General features: G+C 27.1%; 5 protein-coding genes across 7 annotated transcripts; all 5 read right to left on the minus strand.

The window, feature by feature from the left end:
* Positions 1 to 9,366: 9,366 nt before the first annotated feature.
* Positions 9,367 to 12,088, minus strand: LOC114930282 (serine protease inhibitor 88Ea-like). The gene is made up of 4 exons (XM_029302035.2): positions 11,814 to 12,088; positions 10,882 to 11,126; positions 10,447 to 10,765; positions 9,367 to 10,017 (listed from the first exon to the last, which is right to left on the minus strand). The coding sequence occupies exons 1-4, from the start codon at positions 11,848 to 11,850 to the stop codon at positions 9,425 to 9,427; spliced, it is 1,194 nt and encodes a 397-aa protein (XP_029157868.2). The 5' UTR covers positions 11,851 to 12,088; the 3' UTR covers positions 9,367 to 9,424.
* A 1,976-nt stretch (positions 12,089 to 14,064) lies between these two features.
* LOC114930271 (serine protease inhibitor 88Ea-like) lies at positions 14,065 to 17,207 on the minus strand. Of its 3 annotated transcripts, none has more exons than XM_029302019.2 (4): positions 16,870 to 17,206; positions 15,975 to 16,087; positions 15,236 to 15,578; positions 14,065 to 14,736 (listed from the first exon to the last, which is right to left on the minus strand). In XM_029302019.2, exons 1-4 carry the CDS (start codon positions 16,904 to 16,906, stop codon positions 14,159 to 14,161), a joined length of 1,071 nt encoding a protein of 356 aa, XP_029157852.1. In that variant the 5' UTR covers positions 16,907 to 17,206; the 3' UTR covers positions 14,065 to 14,158. The 3 variants fall into 3 exon arrangements, with proteins under 3 accessions (XP_029157852.1, XP_029157851.1, XP_029157853.1); XM_029302018.2 differs by having other exon boundaries at positions 15,975 to 16,222; XM_029302020.2 differs by lacking the exon at positions 15,975 to 16,087 and having other exon boundaries at positions 16,870 to 17,207.
* Positions 17,208 to 18,321: 1,114 nt separating this feature from the next.
* On the minus strand, positions 18,322 to 19,833 carry LOC114930278 (serine protease inhibitor 88Ea-like). The gene is made up of 2 exons (XM_029302031.2): positions 19,497 to 19,833; positions 18,322 to 19,002 (listed from the first exon to the last, which is right to left on the minus strand). Exons 1-2 carry the CDS (start codon positions 19,786 to 19,788, stop codon positions 18,416 to 18,418), a joined length of 879 nt encoding a protein of 292 aa, XP_029157864.1. The 5' UTR covers positions 19,789 to 19,833; the 3' UTR covers positions 18,322 to 18,415.
* Positions 19,834 to 20,201: 368 nt separating this feature from the next.
* On the minus strand, positions 20,202 to 21,407 carry LOC146719519 (leukocyte elastase inhibitor B-like). Its single transcript, XM_085490083.1, has 2 exons — positions 21,171 to 21,407; positions 20,202 to 20,523 (listed from the first exon to the last, which is right to left on the minus strand). The coding sequence occupies exons 1-2, from the start codon at positions 21,205 to 21,207 to the stop codon at positions 20,267 to 20,269; spliced, it is 294 nt and encodes a 97-aa protein (XP_085346209.1). The 5' UTR covers positions 21,208 to 21,407; the 3' UTR covers positions 20,202 to 20,266.
* Positions 21,408 to 22,620: 1,213 nt separating this feature from the next.
* Positions 22,621 to 25,336, minus strand: LOC114930281 (serine protease inhibitor 88Ea-like). The gene is made up of 4 exons (XM_029302034.2): positions 25,216 to 25,336; positions 24,361 to 24,605; positions 23,629 to 23,959; positions 22,621 to 23,298 (listed from the first exon to the last, which is right to left on the minus strand). The coding sequence occupies exons 1-4, from the start codon at positions 25,250 to 25,252 to the stop codon at positions 22,712 to 22,714; spliced, it is 1,200 nt and encodes a 399-aa protein (XP_029157867.2). The 5' UTR covers positions 25,253 to 25,336; the 3' UTR covers positions 22,621 to 22,711.
* Positions 25,337 to 25,807: the final 471 nt, after the last annotated feature.

Genomic DNA, 25,807 nt, shown 5'->3' on the forward strand with positions numbered 1-25,807 from the left:
ACCAGTGTATGACCGCGGCATAAAATCTCCTCTCGTTCTTCCTTCTCCCCTGTGGAGCGGAATCTTCGGGTAAACTAAATAAACGTCGCCGCTTAGGAACGCCTCTCTCGCTTTAACCCGTAACTCCTTCTTTTGACATAACTGCACGGTTTTTGTATAAACAGAATCGAGTCGCGGTTCACAGGAGATTGAAACTGTTCTCGACGCGGAGATGTAATCTCTTAACCCATTAAACACGATAATTATAATTTTAAAAAATTTCAATTGCAAGTCAAACAGTTTTTATACTATTAATTTCCCAAAAAATATATTATTATATTATTATATATATTTATTTATCCTAAAAAATTTCTTGTACTATACCAGAATAATTTTATAACCCGATTTATTGGAATCGAATCTTTAAAAATTGATAATTTTATAAAAAGATATATTTGTGTATGCATAAAACTGTATATATAAAAACCATAATGAAGCACATGTTGTGCATGTAAATGCGTATTCGCAAGTATGTTGCACGACAAGTCGGAGGCTAAAGACGATAAATGTCGCATTAGCGACAGCTCGGGGGAGGAAGAGGGCTGGCTTCTCTGATCCAAGTTTTTTGCGAGAGGCAGAGAAACTACTCTGCGGTCTGAATCGACGGACATACACACGGCATTGGGACGATTACATTAACTCGCCGCGATGCTTATCGTGTTGTACGCACGATTAAATTGATTTATGGATAAACGTTAGAGGCGGCGGCGATGGCGTTTATCTATCAGACTCGTAACTAGAACGCGAGACTTCTCTTTGTGCTCCCTCTCGTAGCATTTTTTATTATTTCCATCGTCTTCCCTTTACACATGATACCTGAAATAGTATATTGTGACCAATTGTCAATCCGCACGTGATACACATACTATTTTGTATTACAAGTGCAGGCAAAGTGGCTTTGTGCGCGAGGTGGACGATCGCACGCCGCCATCTTGCGGCGGCACAGTGCGGGAATAGCCGTGTTTAAAGTCATTGTCCACGGCTGAAGCCATGGGCAATATATTGCCCACGGCTTTAGCCGTGAGCAATAACTTTGAACGCGGCTCAGCCGTAGGCAATGGCTTTGAATGCGGCTTATTCACTCACCGCGTCGCCGCTAGATGGCGGCGTGAGAAATCGGCCGCTTTCCGCACAGAAAACACGCACACAAAGTGCCACTTTGCCTGCACGTGAAATACAAAAAAATTTATATATATATTTTTTTTTATATTTATTATTATAGTATATAATTTTTTATTTAGAACGACAAATTAAATCGAAAAGTCCTGAGCCATTTTTTAATAATTTCTTAATACAAGGACGAGTTTTCGTGTCTTCCGAAACTCGTGGGAGATCGATTCTAAGATTCTAATTGTGGGGCGCGTTTCGCTGACGTTACGGGCGTGTAAGTCACCCACGTGGAGAGTGGGTGAGCCGCCATTGGAATTCGATATTATCTTCTGACAGATACGAGATCGACCGCGCGCCGCGCGTGACGCGCTTTTTTCCCGCCGTTCGCGGGTTCGCGTTTCTCTCTTTTTCATCGCGATCGCGATTGCACGGAGAGTCTTAGCCTTTAGCTCGCTCGCGGGAGGAAAACGGGCGGATAGAATTCGTGCAATTTGCATTACGATCGTTATCTGGCGACGTTCAATCTAAGGCGGCGGCGACCGCCCTTACGGCGGTCTAACTCTAGTCTCCTCGAGACCGGCGTAGATTACGAGCGCAATAATAATAACGATAATGACGTCGACGACAAACGGCAAGGAAACCAGGACAAACGAAAGGCGGGAGATTCGAGAGAAGGGCCGGCGTCTCTTTCTCGATCGACCCCATTCAAACTAACTTTCATGGCCAATTGGCGAATTAATCGGCGAACGCGCTCGTCTAAGAAGATCGATAAAGAGATCCACCTGTCGAAATTTCGCACGATACGGTAGACGATCGCAGGTGTCTCAATTGCACGGGGTATATACCCAGGGTGTCACAGGTAATAAAATCGTTTCATCTCTCGTCTGCGGGTAGAGCAGGTTGAATTGAGTAGAAAAGTCATGCATCTAGACCCTGAAAAAAATATTTGTGTAAAATTACATGATTATGCTAGGGTTTTTTCTAACTTCCAACATAATCATGTAATATTGCTACTTATATGAAAGATTACAGATTATATATGTAATTTTATATGAAATAGGTATATCTTATATATATATTTATGATTAAAAATATTCCACCGAATGTGGAATTACACATAGTAAATGCTAGTAATGTATAAATGTTTTAAAATCATGTTATAAATGAAATAGATAAATACTTATGAAATAAAGTTCTAATAAAGTAAAATAGTGAATTTAAAATTACGTATAATTTTTGCATAATAATTTTACTTATATTGTACATATATTTTTATTAATATGTATTTTTACTTTAAAACAAATAAAAAAAAAATTATAGTGATAAGCAAGTAACTTTTTCTGAACAAGTAATTTCTATGTAAAGGTACATGGATTTTTTTCAGTGTACTTTTTTGAGATATTCATGGAAAATTAATTGGAAAAGATTGGAAAATCGGCGCGAGTACAGGTCGCCTAATTTTTTTTAATTTCCAGCACACCCTGTATATATTCGTCGAACGTAAAAAAGGGATATATAAACAAAAATAACGTCGTCTTATTCCCGTCAGCTCATCAGCGCTCGTCGACGCGGATGAACGCTCGATCGTCAATTATCTCCGAGAAATGTTCGTCTTTCTATAGTCGGAGCCGAGGTAAAAAGTTGCGGATTGCGTCGCGGTTTCGCGCGAGGAATGCAGAAAATATTCCGCGCGTTAACATAGTTACTTAAATAACTACGCCAGGCGTTATAAGGTGTCCGTAAGGCGGGGAGGTTTCCCGAGTGATGGATGGCGACTACATATATCCCATTTTCTTCCTTGATCATTATAATTTCAAGCCTGCAGCTTCTTAGAGAAATATTATTTTTCTTTCTTCCGTAAAAAAAAAAATTAAAATAAAACTAAATAATAAAAAATAATATTATATAAAAATATTAAATAATATTATTAACGTATTATATTATTATATTATATTATATTATATTATATTATATTATATTATATTATATTATATTATATTATATTATATTATATTATATTATATTATATTATATTATATTATATTATATTATATTATATTATAGTATATTATATTATATTATATTATTATATTATATTATATTATATTATATTATATTAAATAATATTATATATATACAAATTGTGAAATAGATATAAATCTCTGTTAATGAAGATTCTGCGAGAAGAGAGAGATGTAAAATATGGACATAGATTAATTTCTCTGAAAAGGCAAGATAATGTTGAGACAAAAATCGTGATACGAGATGTAGATGAGATATGTTTTTTGAGATGACGAAACCGGGCACAAAGACCAATCATGCGCGTCAAGAAGCTTTTGTCGGTCATAATCAACGTGCAGACGGTTTATTTCTTTCCTTTTCTTTTTACAGTCTTGTTTTCCTCCTCTCTTCGTCTCGCACAATTTCCACGAATCTCCGCTTCGACGATTACGAGATCACGAAGAGCAAAAAACGCGCCCCGCAATCTGGCGAATTTCAAAATTCAATTATGATCCGATTCTCTCTCTCCCTCTCAACTCTGAAAAAAATGGAAAAAAGATACACTGCATGCAAACTTTCGAAATACTGCGCGACTTTGAACCTGGAGTTTTCCAAGGGGTAAAATTAAAATAAAATAAAATAAATTGACTTCGCATTTAATTATAGAAAATTAAATTAAAATAAAATAAATTGACTTCGCATTTAATTATAAAAAATTAAATTAAAATAAAATAAATTAATTTCGCATTTAATTATAGAAAATTAAATTAAAATAAAATAAATTGACTTTGCATTTAATTAGAAAATTGAATTGCATTTAATTTTATTTAAGTAAAATTCAATCCTTGCATTTTAGCTCCAATTTTTTCGAAAATCGATATTCCGGATCCAGCCGGCGTTTCGGGGCTACTCGTCGACCGATTTGCGGTTTGAGAAAAACGAGCGGATGACCGTGCGGAATTTTGACACGCGTGACTTTGCGGCGCGCGAAGTCTCGGTTCGAATGATCGCGTTCGCGAAGTCATATATAATTACGAGGCGCAAACAAAGGATAATATGGAACGTCGTGCGAAAAAGCGCCGCGTGACCGACTCGCCGTCATCCGTTTCGTCGTCGTCGTCGTCATCGTCATCGTCATCGTCGAAAGAAAGAAAGAAAGTGACCATACGAGCACAGTTTGCTATCGCGCATTCGAAAAAAAAAAAAAGAAAAAGAAAAAGGTGGTCGAGACACGACGAGTTTTCGATCGAAGACGACGAAAAACGATCTGGCAGGACCAGCTCTCTTGTACGATTACATTTTTTATACCCGGAGGGACACTCTCCTTAATAATATTCAAGTGTTTCTTATCCAGCTGTTTGTCGACCCGAATATTCTCCTTTCTTTTCTTTTCTTTTTTTTTTGTTAATAAAGTTAATCGACATTTTCTGCTTTTCACATCCGGATGCAAAATCTTAATTATACAACAATATAATCATAAAACCATATACACAATCAAATAAATTTTATAAGAAGGAAGAGAGATATAGAGAGAAAAATGTCAAATAATAAGAGAAATAAATAATATAAAAGAATTTAATTTTTCAATTTCAAAATATAGTGTTCTAATAAATAATAATTATTTATATAGCTATTAAATAATAATTTCAATAATATAAATATATTTTAATATCTCTATATAACTATATAATTTTATTCTTCTTTATTAATGTTTGTTCAATTTTTTAATTATATACAATATATAATATTTTTAATTATTTAATTATATGTATATTTATATATATATATATTATATATATATATATATATATAGTTATTTATATATTTATCTAAAATTCAATATGACACATCTACGCACTCGTATATTAGTTCCGTCTTAATTCATTTTTATATTTTACTATTACAAAATAAAATAGAAATTAATAATGTATTATCTATTTATAATCAACTTTTTTTCAAACGTAATCTTAAATTAAGAACACTAATTATTTCTCTTATTGCTTTTATATCTTAATATTATATTTGACTTTATAACATTTTAATTATACTGCGAGATAGTTAAAACACTAACAGTATTTTTTTTTAATTAACTATTTTTTGAATGTACTATCTTTCTTTTAGATTATTCTTAAGAATTTATTTTATAATTTTTAAACTCTTTTTATAATTTTACTGTTTAACTTATACTTTATTTGTATTTTTACAGTTTAGTAACACGCTTAAGCACATATAAAGAATTATGAAATTATCAAAGGAAAAATATAAAAAAAAAGAATATTATATACTTTATATAAAAGAAGATTATTATATGATTTATATAAAAGAAGAGATTATAGATAAATAGAACGTTTATATGATATATAACTTAAAAAAAAAAAGAATTTTGTAGTTTTATCTGATTTATGAGAACAATGCAAATTCGATTTGTAGAGTTGCGTAATAAAAGATTTATTCGTATAATCAATTTATAATTATTTTGAATAATTTTTTTATTTTTTTCATAATCACTCTTTCTGCTTGATGATCGTTCCTGACAGATTTTAAGATCAATAATGGCGCTCACAGTTATTTCAAAATTTCATTCAACGGACAGAGACTGTATAGTCACAGTAGTTCTTTAAAAAATCGCGATATTTAAAAAAATCATCAAAATTATAAAAAATTGCGCTAGTTTACACGCGTATACACGTTATCTCTTTTACAGCGCGTTGAAAAATCGCGAGTCTTAACAAAGCTGGCGGATCATGAGCCGGCATTATGAGGGGTCCGGATAGAACAACGTCATTTTTCATATCGCGTGCAAGAGAAAGAGAGAGAGAGAGAGAGAGAGAAACAGAGAGACGCCAGCGGGCATCTCGCGTTCGAATAAAGCAAGAAAAAAAAACATTGTGCCGATGATTCGATAATAATTGCCGATTTTGTGCGGGTAATGAAAGACGCCCACCTACGAAATCTGACACATTTATAGCGAGAGAAGATATAATTCTCTTAACTATCGCCATTGTGTCGCATCAAAGGATATCTAACAATATTCTAATTAGTTATTTATTTTTGAATGTATTATATTTATTTTAAATTATTCTTAAGAGAGATTTTATTTTATAATTTTCAAACTTATTTTTTTTTATAATTTTACTATTTAACTTATACTTTATTTGTACTTTTACAGTTATAGTAACACGCTTAAGCACAATTATATATCATATAAAAAATTATGAAATTATCAAAGAGAAAATATAAAAAAAAGTTATATAAAAGAAGAGAGAGCATTTATATGACAAATTAAAAAAAAAAATTGTAGTTCTATCTGATTTATGAGAATAATTAAATCCGTCGATTCGTAGATTTGGATAATAAAATATTTATTCGTATAATATCAATTTATAATTGTTTTGAATAATTTTTTATTTTATTCATAATTTATATATATTTGACACGAAATATCCTAGAAGAATATGTCAACTTTTCGATATTTTCACACGTATTTTCTTTTTAATTTTTAAATTGTGGCCGAGAGAATCGATAAATGACTCTCGACAAACGATTTTAAATTGGGATCACCGGATCCGGGAAGGAAATTAATGGCATTATTTATTGGCGAGGAAATACGAGAGATCGTGTCTCTCTTTCTCATCTTGTAATATACGTCAAGGACTCGGGAGCGTGAACCAGGACTCGCATTCGTCTGTGTCCCAGGTATGTCGCGTGTCGTGTGTGTGTGTGTGTGTGTATGTGTGCGTTCCAAGTGACGCAATCGGATGCCAATGGCTGCAGCAGATCCTGACGTGCTCGTGTTTGGCGGATGCTACCGTCTAACGGTCGCTGATATACAAAGCCACACAGCAAACACACACACACATATATATATATATATATACGAGCGAGCAAGTGCCCAGAAAACCACAAACCAGCAGTGACGAGTCCCCGATGACGTCAGGCTTCGTGAATGGGCCTCAGTCCTCACAAAAGAGGCCTTGAAGCTTGTCGAGTCGACCAGAAGAGGCGTTAGCTCTCGGCGAGGTAAATCCGTCGAGAAATCGATCGATAAATCTTCTTACGCACTGTTGGTAATTATGGAAAGCAATTGTTAAATTGACATTTATATATATTTTATTTATTTATTTTACATTTTTTTATTTATTTTTAATAGACAAGAAAGGAAATACAAAACAACTCGATAAAACAGATCTGTCAACGCTTAATTGTTTTCTAAGAAAAATTCGCATGGAAAATATTTTTGAACGCGATTGCGAGGATATAAATACATCTAAAATTATAAATTTATGAAACTAAAGAATATAAAAGGAAAGTGGCAACTTTAAGTATTACAAACGATTTTCCATGCGAATTTTTCTTAGAAAACAATTAAGCGTTGACAGATCTGTTTTATCGAGTTGTTTTGTATTTTCTTTCTTATCTATTAAAAATAAATAAAAAAATGTAAAATAAATAAATAAAATATATATAAATGTCAATTTAACAATTGCTTTCCATAATCGGTCACAATTTAAAAATTAAAAAGAAAATACGTGTGAAAATATCGGAAAGTTGACATATTCTTCTAGGATATTTCGTGTCAAACATATATTAATTATGAATAAAATAAAAAATTATTCAAAACAATTATAAATTGATATTATACGAATAAATATTTTATTATCCAAATCTATGAATCGACAAACTTTTCTTCACCTTCGAAATAAAATACAAAGGGTCTTTGTATTCAAAAACTTCATCAATTCTTTCCTTGGTCGTTAATTTCTCTATCAATTCGGAAATGTCTTTGCATATTTCAAAGTGCTTCTTTGTTATTATATCGTTCTCTGTAATTGTCCACGTAGCCGGAAATAGCATGAACAGCGACTCGTTCTTATTTTGAAAGGGTATCTCATTTATGATCATGCATAGCTCGGACGATGCAACTGAAAAGAAAATAAGTGCTAACTACCCAATAAAATTTTATTAAATTACATCGAGAAAAATATACAAATATTATCTCAGAACAATATGTTAGAAAATATTTTAAAAATATCAAAAATATATCAAAAAATGATAGCACAAAGAAATAAAGGAAATATTAACGCTGTATATTTTTATTATATTTATAATGTAACGCTGATTTATATGATAAATACAAAATTACTTGATTTTGTAAAACAAAGAACTTGACTCACCACTTTCGCTATGTATCGCATCTTGCTCCATTTTTATATATTTACGATATATATAATTATTTGTACATTCAATAAGAAAAGAAAACTGAAACAATAACACGAAGCGTGCAAATTCTGTCTATTTTTGCGCGGGAAATTTATCTGGGCCAAGTATGAAATGACGTCGTTTTTCTTCACGTCTTTAAGATTTGACATTTGAAGAAATGTAAAAATAAAGTGTTGATTATATTTATAATAAATGATGTATACTCTATACAGATGTTAAATATTTGAACTATTCCTGATAAAATAGAGATATTTCGTAAAAATGTATTCCTACAAAAATTACATTTCATTTAAAAATACAAATCATCGATTATTTGTATCATAAACATAATAAAGTATAAATTTATTAAAGTTGTTCTTACTAAAAAATAATTTGTACAAAGTACCAAAATATTTAAATATAAATTATCATTTATTTATTGCAAAATTGTGTAGCAATCATATGATATTTCATATCTTAAAAATTTATTTATCACAAAACTCCAATATATTTATAATAAAATTTTAGAAAATAAATTTAATATATAGTTATTATTTATATACTTTATTCTCCAAAATTCATAGAAGATCTTACAAAATTCTTATAAGATATTCCACATTATCTAACACGTGAAAAATGTTTATAAGACAAATTCGAGAAATAATGATTTATACTAATATATATATATATATATAATTCATTATATGTCTATACGATATACAGATAGTGAAATAATTCATATGAGATAATTTTGCAGAATAAAATATAAACACAAATATAAATATAAATATAAAAAAATATAAATCACATATAAATGACACTATATATAATATATATATAATAAAATTAATTATATAAATTATATTTATATATCATACATTTATAATATAAATTTATATATAATATACATAATATAAAATGTATTTTATATATATGTATATATATAGCATTATATATGATATATATGTATTTTTATAAAAGAATATATAATTTATTAAAAATATATTATATTGTAGAGTATTGTTTTATTTTATTACAATTTTAATTAGGTAACAAAATATGTAAAAGAATTGTGCTATTGGGGTGGCGGCAGCGAATAATTTTTATTGATAGTGCCCATAAAAAGGATGGTGTGGCTCTCTCTGCAATAAAGCAACCAAAGAAAGTTTTTTATGGATTCAGAATGATTAATGTCTGCGGTTTGATTAAAGGACATTTCTCCTTTTGTAAAGAACATGTTGACTGAGCAAGCAGTGACATTCTCTCGTGTCACCTTGATTGACGCCCGATGCTTAGCACCACCGAGATGCAGATTTTGATCACTGAAAGTAGGTAGACTGGCCTTGTCGGGTTCCAATAAAATCCGGATGTCTAATTCATCCAACAGCTGATCGATTGAAAATTCGTTCTCCAGTTCGAAGAAATTTGGATAAAACACCTCTCCTGTTAACAACCTTTTCTGTGACGACTGTTCGTTATTTAATACTTTACGAAACTCATCCATTCCACTTTCGGTCGTCAATCTATCGATCAATTCGGTAACGTTTTTGTTAATTTTCCAGATTTTAATATGTTGAGTTGACTGGACAGGAAATAACACAATCAGCGACTGCTTGATTTCTGGGAGAGGTATCTCAGTTACTAACGTGCTTAGTTTGGGAGATAAGACTGAAAAAAATTATTGAATTTATAGAGCAACAAAAAGTAATAAATGGAAGCGAAATTAGGTTGTTGCTTTTACATTAATGATTTTTAAAAATATTTATAATATTTCTAATACTCTCAAAATAAAATAATATTTTCATAATTCATATATTTTGGTTACATGTTAGAAATTTTGGAATAAAATAAAAGATGTTTGAAACTAATATTAAACAATTGTGGAAAATATTTTATTATAAAATACAATTTTTATTAGATTAAAATTATTATTATAAAATTTAATATATTCAACGTTTTTTGTAAAATAAAATATATTAGCGATATATATTATTTTATCAATTAACTGGAAAAAGTTTAATTAAATATAGAGTTTATGTAAATATGTAAGAAACAAATTTTAATGAGAGCAAATGAGAGAAAAAATGTCATGTTTACCGGTTCTAGGTATCTCGGACTCATCTGTAAAGATATTTTGTTGAATTGTGTTGCCTTTCAAGCAAAGTACAGTCGCCTGAATAATGTCCATTTTTTCGGTGATATTGTTTAATTTTACGGAATTACGAATGCAACCCTGCGTTGTTCTTTTCAGCAATTGATTAATCCTCTTCATGATTGTATGGATAAATGTTTGGTCAGAATTTACTATTCGTAAATTCTTTTTGAATAAATATTGCGTCATATTACTTTTACTATCAGTATATGTCATCCAATAACTATTTTCATCATAATAATTGGGCACCTTTATATTCTCATACTAAAAATTTTTAAAGTAAAACGATTGTTCACAAAATATATTTTTTTTTATTATGCACAAATTTTTTGCCATATTTTAATAATATAATTCGATCAAATTGTAATGAAATTATTTACCTCTCTTCTTTTTTTAGTTTTGCTGTCTAATATCCAGCCTAGAGATATATTTTGTTGGTGAATATAGTCAGGTAATTCGAGTTTGGGTCTTAATTGTAACGCGATGTCATCATGGGATGCCAAGTAAATCAATAAAAGTCCATCATATATGCTGTATGGACTAAAGACAACGTTTTTCTTTAGACACATAACTGTCTTCAGACATTTGAGCGCAAACTTGAAACGCGCCTCCGTCAATATCTTTTCTGGAATAAGAAAAAATAAATATGCAAAATTGATAAGAAAGAAATATTACGAATATAGAGCTATAATATATTGCAATTAAAATTAATAAATTCATAAATTAATAAAAGTAATTAACAATGTATGTAATAAAAATATGTTATATGTAAATTATAATGTATTGAAATTTATGGGATAATTATTTTTCATGTTGAGTATTTTTTTAATAAAGCTATATATGTACTACATCCAATACATAACAAACTAGATAGATGATGTTTTATTTCTTTTTTTTTTCAATATGTAGAACAAACGCAAATAAGTTCAAAGTCAAAGGATTATTATCGGATTATTAGTAATATTTATCAATTGAAAATGAAATAATTACATTATATTTGTCGTAATTTTAATTTTAACATTTATTAAAGTGTAGTTTTTATTTATATTGCAAAAGTCGCATTTGTTGAAAAATTATTCTTTTAATTATTATTTTAAATAAATTATGTTAAATCCGAAAAAAATTTGTTGTAGCCTAGATCCGTGAGACTCATTTTACAACGTAGTCACCAAATTATATCAAAATATAATAATTTTATCTACAAATATTGACGTACATTGAAAAATGATAGTACAAAAGATATATTTGCGCAGTATCTATTTAATAAATCAGCGTCAAAATTAATAGGTTTGTAAAGCATTTTTCAACTCACCAATTTGATCATCTGGCAAAAAGTGTTGTTGCGCCATTCTTGTCTAGAAATATCAAAACAGTCATATGCTCACACGAATTCGCATTGCCCGTATGAAGAACACAAGTTCTATGTCTAATTGTCTCGATTACGATATTACACAGCCGCTGTTATAGCGCTCAAGCCATAATATTATTGCTTATCATTGTTGCTAGATGTTATTTAAGGGCAAAAAATTACGCCGGGTAATACGAAATAATTTCGTTATTTCTCCCTTAGGTCTTCGTGGTTTGAGATTTTTCTGCATTATTTTAATATTTAATTAAATTATTTTTTTACGCAAAAAAATCTTCACTGTGATCAAACTGATATAAATAAAATCATGTCGATTTTGTTAGATTTATAAATATTTTTTTCTTATTAAATATGTAAATATATAAATATGTACATATGTATATTAAAAATGTATATGCTTTTCAAAATTTTGTATATATCAAAATTTAATGAAGGCAATATAAAATATATCTATAAGAAAGATCTTTCCATTGAGTTGAGTAAAAGTTAAAATTCTATTTTCAGTCAATATAGCCTATATTCAGATCAATATATAGCAGATGAAAAACATTCTTTGTAAATAAAAAATAATTAAACTATACATTCTAGGAAAGTAAAGTAGAAATATTAATATAAATTTGAAATTTATAATTAGCACTAATCAACATTTGTACTCGAACATTTGTATAGATGTCTATCATTTGCATCAATCGTAAATCTCTATATTATAATAGAGATATTAAATGTCTATTAAAAATTTATTGCTATTAAAATTATCTTCCAAACAAGCATTAAAATCTATAAATTTGATTATTTATAGAAGAGAGAAACGCAATTAATTATAAATTTACTAAACTAGTCTCTTTCACTCGACAAAAATATTCAGTGTGAATAATTGAAACGTCTGAATATCAACAATTTAACGCAAAATTATGCAGCAAACACATGATGACATTTAAATTTATTTATTTAATACGAGAATTGTCAAATGAATTTGAACATAAACTCCAACATATAATAAATTTTTAAAAATTATTTTATAAGTTTCATTTATTTTTTTCTTAAAAATTCACACTTACAAGGTATTCCATCATTTATATCGTTAGAAAAATATAATACTCTTTTATCATAATTTCAAATTTCCATTGGAAGGTCCAATCAAAATTATTATTCTGTATTAACATAAATTTTCTATGGTAATATCTCTTTACTACATATAGTAAAATATAAGTGAGAAAATTATGAAGAAAAAGTATAAATTATTTGTATATATATATATATATATATATATATGTATATATTTTACTCTTTTACTTGACAAAAATATCCAGTGTGAATAACTGAAACGTTTTAATATCAACAATTTATCGCAAAATCGTGCAAACATATGATGATATTTAAATTTGTTTATTTAATACGAGAATTGTCAAATGGATTTAAACATAAACTCTAATATATGGTAGAATTTTAAAAATTATTTTATGAGGTATCAGTCATGATCTTCTAAAAAAAATCACACTTACAAAGTCATTCCATCATCTATTATTAGAAAAAGTGATATTCCTCTATCATAATTTCGAATAGATATTCAAAATTATTATTTTGTTTTAATATAATTTTTCTATATTAATGACTCTTTTCTACATATGGTAAAATAATTTAAGTGAGAAAATTATTTGAAATTAAGTGAAAAATGTATAAATTATATATATATATATATATATATATATATATATATATATATTTAACTATTTATCGCAAAATCGTGCAAACATATATAATGATATTTAAATTTATTTATTTAATACGAGAAATGTCAAATGGATTTAAACATAAACTCTAATATGTAATAAATTTTTAAAAATTATTTTATAAGAGAATACATATAGTTATGTTTTTCTTAAACATCACACTTACAAGGTCATTCCATTTTCTCTCATTAGAAAAAATAATACTACTGTATTATAATTTCGAATAGATATTAGAAATTAATATTTTGTATTAATATAATTTTTCTATAATAATATCTCTTTCCTACATATGATAAAATAATTTAAGTGATAAAATTATGAAAAATGTATATATTATATATATATATATATATATATATATATATATATGTATATATATAATATGTTAAGTATTTATGAATACATATATTTAACATATATCATAAATATATATTACATATAAATATATATATACTAAAAGTGTAATTTATTAAAAACGTATCATACTGTGGAGATTAGTTGTGCTATTAAAATTTCAATCGAGAATACATTTTTGTTCTAAGGAAAATTTTGCAATAAAGATTATTTATCTTCATTCATAATACCAATGAAAAGAATGGTGTGTCGTTTTTTACAATACAGCAGCCAAAGTGACTTATTCTTTACTTTTTTCCATATACTAATGTCTTTGATTTGATTAAGAGATCCTCCTTCTTTTGTAAAGAACATGCTAACTGCGTCAGCAGTGACCTCATTTGGTGTCATACAAATATGCGCGTAATGCTTGACATCGCCGAGGAGCAGATTTTGTTTAGTGAAATTGGATAGAGTGGCCTTGTCGGGTTCTAATAAATCTTGAATGCCCAATTTATCCAATAGTTTGTCGATTTCCAGTTCGTTCTGCATTTCAAAAATTTCTAAAGGTATAGGCATTTCTTTTTTCATTTCAGTTAACGACTCGGGATTATCCAGCACTTTGCGAAGCTCTTCAGATCCTTCTTTGGTCATGAATCTCTCGACTAATTCTGATAATTTGTTATCATCTACTTTCCATTCTTTCTGTTCTGCCCCAATAATAGGAGCAAATTGGAAAAGCGACAAGTCATCGTCGTTGCTTAATAGTATTTTTTTCATGAACATCATTAGTTTAGAAGACGCAGCTGAAAAAACAAAAAACTTTGTTAAACCTATAGAGCAACAAAGAGAGGCGTAAATAAATGTAAACGAGTAAGTTAGATGGTTTCCTACAAGATATTAATTTTACATCAACTACTTTTAAAATTGCGTATAATGCTTCTTTAAGTATCAAAGTAGTGAGATGTTTGTATAGTTATTTTACGATAACGTGTTGGAAATATGAATATAAATTAAATATTAAAATCAAGAACACATATGTATATGTAAGTACGTACTTAATTATATGAACAATGTTTCATAATTTTATTAAAATCTTTATTAGACAGAAATTATGTTTCTAATATTTTAATATTCGACGTTATTTGCATAAAATATTATAAATTATGTTAATTAACTTTTCTTTAATTGAAAAAAATGTCGTGCAATATAATTGGATTAAATAGAATTTATGTGAGAAAAAATAATTAAATAAAAAAAAAATAATGTATAGAGGTGGGGGAAGTGAGAGAATTACATATTTACCGCATAAAACTTTTCTTATCGGTCTAATCTTGTTGCAATTTGTAGATTTGTCTTTAAATAAAGCTGTATGAAATGGAATTTCGTCATTTAAATAAAATATGGTTGATAGAATAAATTCCATTTTCTCGCAGATATTGTTAAATTTCACAGGCTGATCGAAATAATCCATTGTTTTAATTTTCAGTTCTTCATTTATCAATTTCTTTGAATTAACTAAACGGTTTCTATGAAAAGTTACAATTCTTAATTCGTTTCCAAATACAATTTTCATATTTGTATTTACAGATTTCATACGTGAAATCCAACAAATTCTTTTGTCATTATAATTCGACCACTTTACAATCTGAAACAGAAAACGTTGAAAGTAAAAGGATTTTGAAATTAAAGTATAATAAAAAGTTATATAATAAAGCATATTATAATATAAAGTTTATGTTTAATAACAATTTATTTTATGTATTTTATGCGAATCTATGTAACAAAATAATAATCCGTTTCCGTAATTTTTTTCTAACATTTAAAGCAAAAATATTTAAATTATATTTTGTGCTCAAATATGATAGCATCTTAATATTATTCACTTTTTAGAAAAAAAAAAAAAATTATATTATTGAGCAAACCATTCCTACAATAACTTTTAATTATCTGCATTTCTGAAATATGCAGTTTATATATATATTTTTTTATATTATTGACATCTTAAAGATCTAATTGGATTTAATACAGACAAATTGTTTACTTCCTCATTTTTCCTGTTGAGTCTTCTTAATACCCAGTCTATAATTACTTTTTGATCAATATGGTCAGGCAATTCGAGTGTGCGTTTCAATTGTTGCTCGGTGGCACCACTGGCTGACAAGTAAATAACAAAAAGTCCCTCATATATATTATGCGGACTGAAGACAAAATTTTGTTTCGGCTTAATTTGCATAAGATTGTGCAGACATTTGATCGTGAATTGAAATCGTGAATACCTACATATTTTCTCTAACGGATAGAGAAGACGAATAAGAAAAAAAAAACATTCAAAATTGACGAGAGAATTTTTACGAACGAGTTACAATAAATTGTTGTATTTAAAATTAATAACTTAATAGTAGCAATTTACAATACATGCAATACAAAATACTGTATATGCAAAGTATATGCAAAATTCATTGGACAATTATTTTTTATGTTGAGGGATTTTTTTGCATCTCAGACGTATAATTTCTGATTTGAAATCTGATGAAAACAATAATATATCTACAACGACTATTGTAAAAGAAATAAAGATTTATTTCTGATATCTATGTTTACTAATATGGCTACGAAAAACTTTTATTATCTAACGAACTCGATAAACGTTATTTTATTAATTTTTTAAATCATTCAACAAACGCGCAGCTTAAAAGTCTAACATTTATTCTTATAATATTAGTATTAGAATAAATTATGATTTTACAATATTTGTATTTAACGGATAACAAAATTTACTGTGCATTGGTTATTAAATTACATATAATTTTAAATTTTATCTACGAACGATACACGAATCAATAATAACGTTATAAATATTAATATATATTTAAATTATCTATATGATATATCGCTCGGCAAAATTGTTCAATTTAATAAAATATATTTTATCTCACCCATCTCATCATCCTGCAATGTATGTTGTTGTGCCATCCTTGTCTAGAAATATCAAATCGGTCATATAATCACACAACTCGTGTTGCCCGTGCGAAGAACAGACAAGTTCTAAGCTTAATTTTGTCGATTGCTGTATTATTTAGCCGCTGTTTGACATTTGCGCCACAATATTATCACTATTGCCAAATATAATTCAATTTCAAAGCGTTGGCACTGGATCTATGGAATAGTTTTGTTTCTTCTTCCTCACGTCTTCGAAATTTGTCTATACTACTTGATATTTATCTAAAATGCTTTTTTTTTATACAAAAAAATTTTTATTACGATCAAATTAATCCAAATATAATATTATTAACCTTATTAAATTTAAAAATTATTTGACTTTTTGGTAAAGATAAACATAACGTATAGTTGATATATGAAAAAACTGCAGAAAACATATTAAATATACATATTTTACCGTTTTTTCATATATCTAAATAAATGTATATTTAAATAATTGAAGATAATGATGAAAGGAACATCCAATACATCAAGTAAATGCTAAAATTTTATTTTCTATCGGATCAATATATAGCAGAAAAAAAATTTTTTGCAGAGAAGAAATAATTAACTACATTCTAAGAACAGTAAATGCTGTTATAATAATATAAAAAGAATAATATGTACAATATAGAAAATTTGTAGAAATATTAATAAAAATTTGAAACTTATAATTAGCAATAATCAACATTTGTATTCGAACATTTGTATATATGTCTATCATTTACATCAATCGTAAATTTCTATATATTAGTAGAGATATTAAATGTTTATTAAAATGTATTGCTATCAAAATTTTATTCCAAACATGCATAAAAATCTACAAACTTTATTTATAGAAAAGGGAAATACAATTAATTATAAATTTACTAAACTAGTCTCTTTTACTTGCCAAAAATATCCAGTATAAATAACTGAAATCGTTTGAATATCAACAATTTATCTCAATATAGTGCATACACATGATGATATTTAAATTTATTTATTTAATACGAGAATTGTCAAATGGATTTAAACGTAAATTCTAATATGTGATAAATTTTTAAAAATTATTTTATAAGAGAATACATATAGTCATGTTTTTCTTAAACATTACACTTACAAGGTCATTCCATTTTCTCTCATTAGAAAAAATGATATTACTGTATTATAATTTCGAATAGATATTAGAAATTAATATTTTGTATTAATATAATTTTTCTATAATAATATCTCTTTCCTACATATGATAAAATAATTTAAGTGATAAAATTATGAAAAATGTATATATTATATATATATATATATATATATATATATATATATATATATGTATATATATAATATGTTAAGTATTTATGTATACATATATTTAACATATATCATAAATATATATTACATATAAATATATATATACTAAAAGTGTAATTTATTAAAAATGTATCATACTGTGGAGATTAGTTGTGCTATTAAAATTTCAATCGAGAATACATTTTTGTTCTAAGGAAAATTTTGCAATAAAGATTATTTATCTTCATTCATAATACCAATGAAAAGAATGGTGTGTCGTTTTTTACAATACAGCAGCCAAAGTGACTTATTCTTTACTTTTTTCCATATATTAATGTCTTTGATTTGATTAAGAGATCCTCCTTCTTTTGTAAAGAACATGCTAACTGCGTCAGCAGTGACCTCATTTGGTGTCATACAAATACGCGCGTAATGCTTGACATCGCCGAGGAGCAGATTTTGCAGATTTTGTTTAGTGAAATTGGATAGAGTGGCCTTGTCGGGTTCTAATAAATCTTGAATGCCCAATTTATCCAATAGTTTGTCGATTTCCAGTTCGTTCTGCATTTCAAAAACCTCTAAAGGTATAGGCATTTCTTTTTTTATTTCAGTTAACGACTCGGGATTATCCAGCACTTTGCGAAGCTCTTCAGATCCTTCTTTGGTCATGAATCTGTCGACTAATTCTGATAATTTGGTATCATCTACTTTCCATTTTTTCTGTTCTGCCCCAATAATAGGAGCAAATTGGAAAAGCGACAAGTCATCGTCGTGGCTTAATAGTATTTTTTTCATGAACATCATTAGTTTAGAAGACGCAGCTAAAAAAACAAAAAACTTTGTTAAACCTATAGAGCAACAAAGAGAGGCGTAAATAAATGTAAACAAAGTTAGATGGTTTTCTACAAGATATTAATTTTACATCAACTACTTTTAAAATTGCGTATAATGCTTCTTTAAGTATCAAAGTAGTGAGATGTTTGTATAATTATTTTACGATAACGTGTTGGAAATATGAATATAAATTAAATATTAAAATCAAGAACACATATGTATATGTAAGTACGTACTTAATTATATAAACAGTGTTTCATAATTTTATTAAAATCTTTATTAGACAGAAATTATGTTTCTAATATTTTAATATTCGACGTTATTTGCATAAAATATTATAAATTATGTTAATTAACTTTTCTTTAATTGAAAAAAATGTCGTGCAATATAATTGGATTAAATAGAATTTATGTGAAAAAGATAATTAAATAAAAAAAAATAATGTATAGAGGTGGGGGAAGTGAGAGAATTACATATTTACCGCATAAAACTTTTCTTATCGGTCTAATCTTGTTGCAATTTGTAGATTTGTCTTTAAATAAAGCTCTATGAAATGGAATGTTGTCATTTAAGTAAAATATGGTTGATAGAATAAATTCCATTTTTTCGCAGATATTGTTAAATTTCACAGGCTGATCGAAATAATCCATTGTTTTAATTTTCAGTTCTTCATTTATCAATTTCTTTGAATTAACTAAATGGTTTGTATGAAAAGTTACAATTTTTAATTCGTTTTCAAATACAATTTTCATATTTGTATTTACAGATTTCATACGTGAAATCCAACAAATTCTTTTGTCATTATAATTCGACCGCTTTACAATCTGAAACAGAAAACGTTGTAAGTAAAAGGATTTTGAAATTAAAGTATAATAAAAAGTTATATAATAAAGCATATTATAATATAAAGTTTATGTTTAATAACAATTTATTTTATGTATTTTATGCGAATCTATGTAACAAAATAATAATCCGTTTCCGTAATTTTTTTCTAACATTTAAGGCAAAAATATTTAAATTATATTTTGTGCTCAAATATGATAGCATCTTAATATTATTCACTTTTTAGAAAAAAAAAAAAATTATATTATTGCGCAAACCATTCCTACAATAACTTTTAATTATCTGCATTTCTGAAATATGCAGTTTATATATATTTTTTTTTATATTATTGACATCTTAAAGATCTAATTGTGTGTGTGTGTGTGTGTATGTGTGTGTATGTGTGTGGATTTAATACAGACAAATTGTTTACTTCCTTATTTTCCTGTTGAGTCTTCTTAATACCCAGTCTATAATTACTTTTTGATCAATATTGTCAGGCAATTCGAGTGTGCGTTTCAATTGTTGCTCGGTGGCACCACTGGCTGACAAGTAAATAACAAAAAGTCCCTCATATATATTATGCGGACTGAAGACAAAATTTTGTTTCGGCTTCATTTGCATAAGATTGTGCAGACATTTGATCGTGAATTGGAATCGTGAATTGGAATACCTACATATTTTCTCTAACGGATAGAGAAGACGAATAAGAAAAAAAAAACATTCAAAATTGACGAGAGAATTTTTACGAATGAGTTACAATAAATTGTTGTATTTAAAATTAATAACTTAATAGTAGCAATTTACAATATATGCAATACAAAATACTGTATATGCAAAGTATATGCAAAATTTATTGGACAATTATTTTTTATGTTGAGGGATTTTTTTGCATCTCAGACGTATGATTTCTGATTTGAAATCTGATGAAAACAATAATATATCTACAACGACTATTGTAAAAGAAATAAAGATTTATTTCTAATATCTATGTTTACTAATATGGCTACGAAAAACTTTTATTATCTAACGAACTCGATAAACGTTATTTTATTAATTTTTTAAATCATTCAACAAACGCGCAGTTTAAAAGTCTAAAATTTATTCTTATAATATTAGTATTAGAATAAATTATGATTTTACAATATTTGTATTTAACGGATAACAAAATTTACTATGCATTGGTTATTAAATTACATATAATTTTAAATATTATCTACGAACGATACACGAATCAATAATAACGTTATAAATATTGATATATATTTAAATTATCTATATGATATATCGCTCGGCAAAATTGTTCGATTTAATAAAATATATTTTATCTCACCCATCTCATCATCCTGCAATGTATGTTGTTGTGCCATCCTTGTCTAGAAATATCAAATCGGTCATATAATCACACAACTCGTGTTGCCCGTGCGAAGAACAGACAAGTACTAAGCTTAATTTTGTCGATTGCTGTATTATTTAGCCGCTGTTTGATATTTGCGCCACAATATTATCACTATTGCCAAATATAATTCAATTTCAAAGCGTTGGCACTGGATCTATGGAATAGTTTTGTTTCTTCTTCCTCACGTCTTCAAAATTTGTCTATACTACTTGATATTTATCTAAAATGCTTTTTTTTTATACAAAAGAATTTTTATTACGATCAAATTAATCCAAATATAATATTATTAACCTTATTAAATTTAAAAATTATTTGACTTTTTGGTAAAGATGAACATAACGTATAGTTGATATATGAAAAAACTGCAAAAAACATATTAAATATACATATTTTACCGTTTTTTTATATATCTAAATAAATGTATATTTAAATAATTGAAGATGATGATGAAAGGAACATCCAATACATCAAGTAAATGCTAAAATTTTATTTTCTATCGGATCAATATATAGCAGAAAAAAAATTTTTTGCAGAGAAGAAATAATTAACTTCATTCTAAGAACAGTAAATGCTGTTATAATAATATAAAAAGGATAATATGTACAATATAGAAAATTTGTAGAAATATTAATAAAAATTTGAAACTTATAATTAGCAATAATCAACATTTGTATTCGAACATTTGTATATATGTCTATCATTTGCATCAATCGTAAATCTCTATATATTAGTAGAGATATTAAATGTTTATTAAAATGTATTGCTATCAAAATCTTATTCCAAACATGCATAAAAATCTACAAACTTTATTTATAGCAAAGGGAAATACAATTAATTATAAATTTACTAAACTAGTCTTTTTTACTTGCCAAAAATATCCAGTATGAATAACTGAAATCGTTTGAATATCAACAATTTATCTCAATATAGTGCATACACATGATGATATTTAAATTTATTTATTTAATACGAGAATTGTCAAATGGATTTAAACGTAAATTCTAATATATAATGAATTTTTAAAAATTATTTTATAATGTATCAGTCATGTTTTTCTAAAAAAATCACACTTACAAGATCATTCCATTATCTATTATTAGAAAAAGTGATATTCCTCTATCATAATTTCGAATAGATATCCGAAATTATTATTTTATTTTAATATTATTTTTCTATGATAATATCTCTTTTCTACATATGATAAAAGAAATTTAAGTGATAAAATATTTAAAAAATATATAAATTATATATATATATATATATATATATATACATATATATATATATATATATATATGTTAAGTATACAATATGTATACATATATTTAACATATATCATAAATATATTACATATAAATATATATATACTAAAAGTGTAATTTATTAAAAACATATCATACTGTGGAGATTAGTTGTGCTATTAAAATTTCAATCGAGAATACATTTTTGTTCTAAGGAAAATTTTGCAATAAAGATTATTTATCTTCATTCATAATACCAATGAAAAGAATGGTGTGTCGTTTTTTACAATACAGCAGCCAAAGTGACTTATTCTTTATTTCTTTGCACATATTAATGTCTTTGATTTGATTAAGAGATCCTCCTTCTTTTGTAAAGAACATGCTAACTGCGTCAGCAGTGACCTCAGTTTGTGTCATACAAATACGCGCGTAATGCTTGACATCGCCGAGGAGCAGATTTTGCAGATTTTGTTTAGTGAAATTGGATAGAGTGGCCTTGTCGGGTTCTAATAAATCTTGAATGCCCAATTTATCCAATAGTTTGTCGATTTCCAGTTCGTTCTGCATTTCAAAAACCTCTAAAGGTATAGACATTTCTTTTTTCATTTCAGTTAACGACTCGGGATTATCCAGCACTTTGCGAAGCTCTTCAGATCCTTCTTTGGTCATGAATCTGTCGACTAATTCTGATAATTTGTTATCATCTACTTTCCATTCTTTCTGTTCTGTCCCAATAATAGGAGCAAATTGGAAAAGCGACAAGTCATCGTCGTTGTTTAATAGTATTTTTTTCATGAACATCATTAGTTTAGAAGACGCAGCTGAAAAAACAAAAAACTTTGTTAAACCTATAGAGCAACAAAGAGAGGCGTAAATAAATGTAAACGAAGTTAGATGGTTTTCTACAAGATATTAATTTTATATCAACTATTTTTAAAACTGCGTATAATGCTTCTTTAAGTATCAAAATAGAGAAATGTTTGCATTGCTATTTTGCGATAACGTGTTGGAAATATGGATATAAATTAAATCTATTAAAATCAAGAAAATTTATGTGTATGTATAGGTACGTATTTAATCCTATGAATAGTGCTTCATAATTTTATTAAAATCCTTATTAGACGGAAAGATATAGAGAAATACATATTTACCGCATAACGCTCTTCTTATCGGTTTAATTATGTTGTACTTTGTAGATTTGTCCTCAAATAAATTTGTACGAAAGGAAATTACGTCTTGTGAGTAAAGTGCGGTTGATAGAATAAATTCCATTTTCTCGCAGATATTGTTAAATTCCACGGGTTGATCGTAATATTTCATTGTTGTCAGTACTTCATTAATCGATTTCATTGCATTATTTAAATTGTTTGTATGAAAATCTACTATTCTTAATTCGTTTCCATATAAATTTGTCATTAATGTATCTACACGTTTCATACTTGAAATCCAACAACTACAATCTGAAACAGAGCACTTTATAATCTGAAACAGAGAACGTTGAAAGTAAAACAATTATGATGTTAAAGTATAATATAAAGTTATATAATAAAGTATAAATATAATATAAAGTTTCCGTTTAATAATAATTTATTTTACGTATTTTATGCGAATCTATGTAACAAAATTATAATCTATTTCCGTAATTTTTTCTAACATTTAAGGCGGAAATATTTAAATTATATTTTGTGCTCAAATATGATAGTATCTTAATAATATTTACTTTTCACTTTGAATTAAAGGAAATATTATTTTATCGAGCAAAATGTTCCTACAATAACTTTTAATGATTTGCGTTTATGAAATATACAGTTTATATCTTTTTTTATATTATATTATTGACATCTTAAAGATCTAATTGGATTTAATACAGACAAATTGTTTACCTCTTTTTTTTTGTTGAGTCTTTTTAATATCCAGTCTATAATTACTTTTTGATCAATATTGTCAGGCAATTCGAGTATGCGTTTTAATTGTTGCTCGGTGGCACCACTGGCTGCCAAGTAAACAAAAAAGAGTCCGTGATGTATATTATGCGGACTGAAGACAAAATTTTGTTTCGGCTTCATTTGCATAAGATTGTGCAGACATTTGATCGTGAATCGGAAACGTGAATCACACCATATTTTCTCTAACGGATAGAGAAGACGATTAAGAAAAAAGAACAATTTTTACGAACAAGTTACAATAAATTGTTGTATTTAAAATTAATAAATTAATAGTTGCAATTTAAAATATATATGCAATATAAAATACTTTATCTGCAAAGTATATGCAAAAATTGGATCATTATTTTTCATGTTGAGGGATCTTTTTGCAACATAGACGTATAATTTCAGATTTGAAATCTGATGAAATCAATAATATATTTATTGAAAGAAAAAAAAGATTTATACCTATTATCAATGTTTACTAATATGGCTACAACAAATTTTATTATAAATACGACCTTGATAGACGTTATTTTATTAATATTTTAAATCGTTCAACAAACGCGCTACTTAAAAGTCTAAAGTTTATTCTTATAATATTAATATTAGAATAGATTATGAATTTACAATATTTTTATTCAACGGATCAGGAAATTTACTATGCAGTGGTGACTAAATTACATCTAATTTTAAATCTTACTTACGAACGATACACGGATCAGTAATAATGTTATAAATATTAATGTATATTTAAATTATGCATATCGTTTGGTAAAATTGGTCGATTTAATAAAACATATTTCATCTCACCTATTTTGTCATCCTGCAATGTATGTTGTTGTGCCATCCTTGTCTAGAAATATCAAATCGGTCATATGCTCTCACAACTAGTGTTTTCCGTGTGAAGAACACACAAATTCTAATTGTAAGCTTAATTTTGTCGCTGTATTATTTAGCCGCTGATTGACACTCGCGCCACAATATTATCATTGTTGTCAGAAGTAATTTAATTTCAAAATTTTGGAACTCTTTAATACTATTGTAGCTTTGTTTCTTTTCCCAGGATACTTTTATACTGTTTCTGTGTTAATATTTATTAAAATGTTTTCTTTTTTTACACAAAAAATTTCTATTACGATCTAAATTAATCCTCATAAAATTCTATTAACTTTTTTAATTTAAAAAATTATTTGTCTTTAGTAAAGTTGTGCATCCATATTAAATATACGCTCTTAGTAGTTTTTTCATATATCTAAATACATTTTATTTATTTTTATGAAGATAATAATAAAAAGAACATTCAATGCATCAAGTAAATGCTAAAATTCTATTTTTAATTGCATCAACTTTTAACAGATAAAGAGAATTCTTTTTAAAGAAAAGATAATTAAAATTTATTTTA

This window comes from Nylanderia fulva, unplaced genomic scaffold, assembly GCF_048542155.1.
Source record: "Nylanderia fulva isolate GAGA-0341 unplaced genomic scaffold, ASM4854215v1 Scaffold96, whole genome shotgun sequence".
NCBI lineage: Eukaryota > Metazoa > Arthropoda > Insecta > Hymenoptera > Formicidae > Nylanderia > Nylanderia fulva.